The sequence below is a fragment of the Myotis davidii genome, unplaced genomic scaffold (assembly GCF_000327345.1).
Source record: "Myotis davidii unplaced genomic scaffold, ASM32734v1 scaffold460, whole genome shotgun sequence".
Taxonomy (NCBI): domain Eukaryota; kingdom Metazoa; phylum Chordata; class Mammalia; order Chiroptera; family Vespertilionidae; genus Myotis; species Myotis davidii.
Genome location: NW_006292692.1, coordinates 774,077 through 781,326, shown reverse-complemented (window position 1 = coordinate 781,326; position 7,250 = coordinate 774,077). Strand labels below are relative to the sequence as shown.

Sequence of the window (7,250 nt, the reverse complement as noted above, 5' to 3'; positions counted from 1 at the left end):
AGAAAAAAGAAGAAAAAGGTAAAGATACAAATTATGAACAACAAATACACATCTATCAACAAGTGAATCTAAAAATCAAGTGAATAAATAATCTGATGAACAGAATAAACTGGTGAATATAATAGAATCAGGGGCATAGAAAGGGAGTAGACTGACTATTCTCAGGGGGGCGGGGAAGTGGTGTGGGGGGTGCGGGAACAGACTGGGCAAAAATCATACACCTATGGATGAGGACAGTGGTGGGGGGTAAGGGCAGAGGGTGTGGTGGGAACCGGGTGGAGGGGAGCTATAGGGAGAAAAAAGAGGAACAATTGTAATAATCTGAACAATAAAGATTTAATTTAAAAAAATCATATGATGATAGGAATAAATGCAGAAAAAGCATTAAACAACATCCAGCACCCATTTTTGGTAAAAACTCTCAGCAATATGGGAATAGAGGGATCATACCTCAACATAATAAAGTCCATATATGACAAACCTACACCCAACATCATATTCAATGGGAAAAAACTAAAAACATTTCCATGAAGAACAGGATCAAGACAGGGATGTCCTCTTTCACCACTCTTACTCAACAGTACTGTAAGTCGTAGCCACAGCAGTCAGACAAGAATAAATAAAAGGCATCCAAATTGGAAAGGAGGAAGTAAAAGTGCCATTACTCACAACTGACATGATATTGCACATAGAAAACACTAAAGATTCCACCAAAAATCTACTAGATTTGATAAATGAATTTGGCGAAGTGGTAGGATACAAAATTAATATCCAGAAATCAATGGCATTTTATTTATTTATTTATTTATTTATTTATAAATATATTTTATTGATTTTTTACAGAGAGGAAGGGAGAGGGATAGAGAGTTAGAAACATCCATGAGAATGCATCCAAATTAGAAAGAAGGAAATAAAACTCACTATTCACAGATGATATGATATTTAACATAGAAATCTCTAAAGACTCTACCAAATAATGACTACATTTAATAAAGGAATTCAGTAAGGTAGCTGGATACAAAATTAAAACCCAGAATTCAATGCTTTTTTAATATACCAATAATGAACTCTCAGAAAGAGAAACTAAACAAGCAATCCCATTTACCATTGCAACAAAAAAATTAAGATACTGGGAAATAAACTTAACCAAGGAGGTAAAGACCTGTACCCAGAAAACTACAGGCCATTGGGAAAAGAAACAAAGATACAAACAAGTGGAAGCATATACAGTGTTCATGGATTGCAAGAATTAACATCATTAAAATGTCCATACTAACCAAAGCAATCTACAGATTCAACACAATCCCTACGAAAATACCAATGGCATATTTGACAGACTTAGAACAAATATTCCAAAATTTTATTTGGAATTAAAAAGGACCCTGAATAACCACAGCAATCCTGAGAAAAAAAAGAACAAAGTTAGAGGGATCACAATACAGGATATCAAACTATACCACAGACTTAAATGCTCAATTTTTTAAGTGTACATAAAAATATTTTTCTCATTTAGAATAAGCATAGTATCGTACTTTTCCATTGAAAATAGGTTATTTTCAGTCCTACGCACTTAATAGTAGCCACATCTGAAATGTATAAACTTCTGGATAGCTGCTTACCCAACTGTTCATTTTCACCTGTTATTACTGACACAGCCTGTGTTATCAATTGAGTTCAAAGTAATTCGGCAAGTACTTATTTAGCAACTACTGTTTACTTGATGCTGTGTGCTAGCTGCAAGATCATTATCAAGAAAGCTGTTCTCTCATTTTTCCAATACCTAGGGAAGAGGAGATGACAAGGAAAATACAGCCACCATAATACTTTAAGAAAACATATAACAGAGGAGCTTAAAAAAATAAATACCAGCTTAAACACCATAGGCCTCACCAATCTTCCCATATTCTATTAGATATATATGGGACCATATCTGGTATCCATGGTCCAACATTATCTATAAACCTCAGATAATTAAGAAGTTGGACAAACCAACAATCCATCCACACACCGCAGTAATTGAGAGGCTGTCTGCCAAAGTGCTGGCATAGGGCATCCCCCGCCTTTATCTGCAGTGCTAACTACTCATTCATCATTAAACTGCAGCAGTGTTAACATATGCTGCAGTCGTGCTAATGTTTGTTTTACAATCACTGCTGATCTACCCTTATACTAGCCAAGAAGGTAAGTGTTAGGTGAATGGAAATAAACTTGAAAACTAGTTCATGTATGGAAACCCAGGACATCCCTTCAGCAAACCAGAAAATTCCCCCCTAATCTGAAGGATTCCAGATTCAAAAGATTAATCCGTATAAAGCTATAGATGTACAGAAATTCCACTACCTTGATGAAAATATAGAATTTTTATTTTGTGTCCCATGCCTTCTTCACCCTCTTTAGGAGAACCAATCAACCATGTTAGGCAAGCAGTCAGCCTTGATGATTTTTTCAATCACTCAACAAACCAGCACCTGAAATCTTTCATGGGCTAGTTCTCTGAATATCATCCAGACACAGCGGGGTTAGCAATGGTTCTCCCAGGGGCCAATGACCAGCCTTTACCTCCCAGAACTCATAGCCCAGCTGATGGTCAATTGGCACCCTAGGTGAAAAAATGAGCTGAGTTGGACAGTTCTATCAACATGAAAACGGCCAGATTCACCTGCCTGAATTTCACCTCTGCTAAAAGTTCGTTATGAGCACTGAAAACTACCAGATTTATAGGCACTTAATATTACTCACTAACAGGCTGAATTATGAGCAATAATAATAATAAACAGAAGGAGCACAACAGTAAACCCATATAGAAGGTATTTAGAAGAGATTCAGAGTTTTGTGTTGATTAATCAGTAAAAGGCAAATTAAAAAAAAAAAGACCCAAAAAAACTATTTTCAGGTATTTAATATATAAATAATTTAATAATAAATATTTATTTCAAGTAATAGATAGCTACTCCTAAATAGGTTTCCCACCTTACATAGGATTTAGCATGAAATAATTTAATAAGCCAAAGGTGGGTAATTTTTGTTGCTCAGATCCTCATTAAACCTTTAAACCCATGTGAAAATGCTCCTGCAACCACTAGGAATTTTATGAAGAGTAAAAGACAGGATAACATAAAACTCCCTGACCCTTAAGTCTCAGCTAGTCCAGACTTTCAATTAAACGTGCCTTTAGAGGAGATAAATTCTATAGACAAAGCTACTATTATTTATTTTACTTAATAAATGTATGGAGAATGGAGATGTTGACTGGGTAAAGGCAGTACTTTTATTATACTCAGAAGCATCTAACTCTTATTAAATCTTTTAAGACACACCTTACCTGCCTGAGTCCTAAACTCCTACACCAAATCCACCAATTTCTACCTCAAAACTGTTAAAAAAAAAAGGAAGTCATAATTTATCAGTCATAACCATTATTAATTGCAAAGATGGCAAGGCCATACCTTTAAAAAAATACAATGAATCACTTTTTTTTACATATCTTTGTTATTCAAATACCATTCTGATCACTCATGATGCAAGAACATTCAAATAATAAATCAAAAAGAAACAGATGTTAAAGACTGGTTTTCAAACATTATAGCCAATGATGCCACACTTGCCTATAAAACCATATCCACACCTCAGTGGCCACCAAACCATTCAGCAGAGCTTCCTTAACTGTAAGCTGTTTGAAGATAACCAGTTTGAGCACTAGTGACTTTTTCCCCCAAGCTCTGAATAGCTATAGGGATCTCAGCAGGGTTGAAGGAGCTAGCTCAATCACGGTACAGCAGTCCTTGGATTACATTGCCATCTCCTATCCTATATAATCCTATATAATAAAGATGTAATATGCAAATGGTCATTACATAATGACAGACCACATTGCCACCAGATCATGGATCAGCAGGAGGGTGGGGCAGGGAGCTATAGGGGGGTAGGTGCTTATGTAGGTGGGTTCCAACTTACGGGGAATATCGAGTTACATCGCGCCATAGGAACGGATCTCCAACGAAGACCTACTGTATTCTGCTAAAATGTAGTCAATCAAAAGTAACAGCATCGCCGAAACCGGTTTGGCTCAGTGGATAGAGCGTCGGCCTGCGGACTGAAGGGTCCCGGGTTTGATTCCGGTCAGGCATGTACCGTCTATCTCGCTGAGCTAACCCATAACACTAGGTTGGGGGCACATCTCCCATGGGAGATGTGATCGATGTTTCTCTCTCATCGATGTTTCTAACTCTCTATCTCTCTCCCTTCCTCTCTGTAAAAAATCAATAAAATATATTTTTTAAAAAAGTAACAGCATCTTTATCAGCGTGCATGTGTGTGTGTTGGGGGAGGGGGGTCCTGGTTATGGATAAATTGGACCATGGTTTTAGGATGGAAAGTCTCTGAATACTACTTCTTGTACTTTGAAATTGGAGATCCTGGGGAAATCAATAGCCTTTTAAAAATGATTCAGCAAACACTACTAAGCCATAGATGATGCTACTCCCAAGAGATATTTACTTCCCATGTCAGATTTAAAATATAAAGCCCTGTACTAACATGCAGTATCTAGTTTTCAGTGACCAGCAACTACAAACACCACTCATGCAATGTATTTAACATTCAAAGTCAATTTCAGACTTTAGGCATATAAAAAAAACCCTTAATTTTGGTAAGAATTCATAGCCCCATCTCTGAAATATAAAAGCCATCATAAGACAGCACACAACTTGGATTTACTGCTGTGCAAGTCTCAAAGTCCAACCTAAATCTTTAATGGTAGCCTTACTGTGACGTAAATGGGAGTGCCCCTCAAATAATCTCTACTAGGCAAATGAGAGGACATGAGGCTTCCTGATCTAAAGGAGATAAAATCTGGCCACCCAAAATTTTGAAGTAATTCTTTAGCAATGAGTATGCAATAGCATGTTTCACATTCAATTCAATGGTTTGCTCTAGGCCTCACATACAACTCCTGAGAATCTTCCAGTTTACTTCACTGGTAGAAATTCCGAGACTTAACCATAGTCATGACTATGTAGGAAACTGAGCAGTCAGGTATTCTAACTGAAACAATGAGGTCAAGGCTTATTTCAGTGTGAGTTTAAGTCAGGGGTCCTCAAACTATGGCCCGCAGGCCACATGCAAATACAAATATTGTATTTGTTCCCATTTTGTTTTTTTACTTCAAAATAAGATATGCGCAGTGTGCATAGGAATTTGTTCATAGTTTTTTTTTAAACTATAGTCCGGCCCTCCAACGGTCTGAGCAACAATGAACTGGCCCCCTGTTTAAAAAGTTTGAGGACCCCCTGGTTTAAGTGATTCTCTGCAGAAAGATCTTGATTGGAAATGCCAAGTACTAGCCTCAAATCTGCAGGCTGGCACCTCAAGAACTGCTGCAAATTCTATTGCATGCCCTGGCTTCTTGGGCCAACACTACTTAATTACTACTCTGATACAATGCAGATCACTCTCAGCAAAAGAAAAGCAAAAGGGGCTTTTAGACCAATACTTCCATTGCTTGCTTTCAAATGTTCAAATCCTCAAAAAAGTGAGAATGTCAACATCTTAATTTTAAGCTAATGAATTTATTATGAACCAGAGACCAGTTGTTTTTCCATTATGAGTGTCATGTGAAAAGAGTATCATTTTCCCAAATATTACCATTAGCTTTTTGTCATCTTTCCCTTTTTGTCACTCCCAAACAACAGTTACATTTCCCAAAAACCTATGAAGTAGAATATTCTTTTACCTTCTTGGGCTAAACATGAGAAACCAATTTTGGTCACTTGCTTGATAGCAAAGCATCAAATACAAGTCAATTCCTATGGATTTCAATATCCTTGATATGTACAACCGGTGCTGACTGCCACAGATAATCTGCTCCAATCTCATAAGACATGTTTATGGATGAGGTAAACATTTAGAAAAACATTAACGCAGAACTCTTGTGATACTAATATCCTAAAAGGGGATGTGTAATTCTCGTTTAGCCACAGTACATTTGTGAAAGTTTCAAATGCACAAAATATTAGAGCAAAATTATCCAACCATTTAAAAAAAATGTCACCAATACTTTGATCAGGGATAATAAACACATGAAAAGAACCAAGTCGACAAGTTCTCAAACCTATATTGTGAGGCGGTTATTGGGAGCGCACAGCACTCAACCATTTTTCCTAAGGATAAAAAAATCTAAACTTAAAGACAAAGCCTTCTTTCACATCATTGGCAGAAATAAAATCCTATCCCCACCACTTCATCTTGCGATTACAGAAGTTACTACAAAATATCAACATGGAAGACATGGTCCCTGTTTTATTCCATTCTTAATGTACCCTCTAGGAGTAAAACAGGTTACTCAAAAGATAGTAGCCAGAAATTGTTTTTCCCAATGCCCAACTCCCTGTTCTGGGAAATTGGAAAGGGGGTAAGCGTGGGCGGAGTTGTTCAGCAGCAGCCTGCCTTCTCCCAAGGGTTCAGTGCCTGGGGCGTTCAGGGCTCCGGGGGGCTTTGGACGCGATGCTTCGCGGCGGCTGTGCCGCCTCGTGGAGTCTCCACATCCACCCAGTCCACACTGACAACCGCCCTAGCTTTTATCAGCCCCTGAAGGTGAGCTTTTTAGGCTCGGTCTCCAAAGTTTATCCAGCCTCCGATCATCAGCCACCCACCCGCCCGGCCGGTTGAGCCCCAGGTAAGGTTGAGTCCTGCCCTCGCCTCAGGCCCCCTAAGCCCCCGAATCTCCTTTTCGGCCACCTTTTCTGCCACGGAGACAGGTTTACGTTTACCTCCATGTGCTCGTAGCAGAAGAAACAAAAGAAAGCCACCTCCCTGATCATAAAACGCCATCTTCGACTAATTGGCAAACCGAGGGGCCCCTCGGTCGGTCCCCCACCATCCGGCCCTAGACACTCCCACCCGTCTCAGGCTGAGTTTAACGGCCCCAGGAAGCTCAGCTTAAATCGTCCGGGGTGATGGGGGGTGTCCTCTGAGAGCCCTACCTGCCTCCCACCCTGGCTGCCAGGGCAGCATATTTCAGTGAATATTAAAAGGTGGTGTCTCCCACAGATGCACTTATCTCCGCAGAAAACTGTTCTGAGGGACCCAGCGGAGGGACTGACGAGCCAGCGAACCGGCCCGCGTGGAGCCGCAGCGCGTGTACTTACAAAGCGATTAAAGCTCCTGCGGAACATCGCGTCCAAGGCTGGGGGCGCCGAGCTGCGTTCTGCCGGGCTGTCTGGGAAGGTGCCGTCCACAGAACACACTGCAGC

The 7,250-nt window shown here is 39.6% G+C and overlaps 1 protein-coding gene across 1 annotated transcript in view; it reads right to left on the bottom strand.

Annotated features, from left to right (window-relative positions):
* Positions 1–7,244, bottom strand: part of LOC102756873 (phospholipid-transporting ATPase 11C) — a 144,266-nt gene extending 137,022 nt beyond the window's left edge. The window contains exon 1 of the mRNA XM_006766213.1: positions 7,146–7,244. Coding sequence (XP_006766276.1) covers positions 7,146–7,172 — 27 coding nt within the window. The 5' untranslated portion in view covers positions 7,173–7,244. The remainder of the gene's footprint in view (positions 1–7,145) is intronic.
* Between the last annotated feature and the right edge of the window lie 6 nt (positions 7,245–7,250).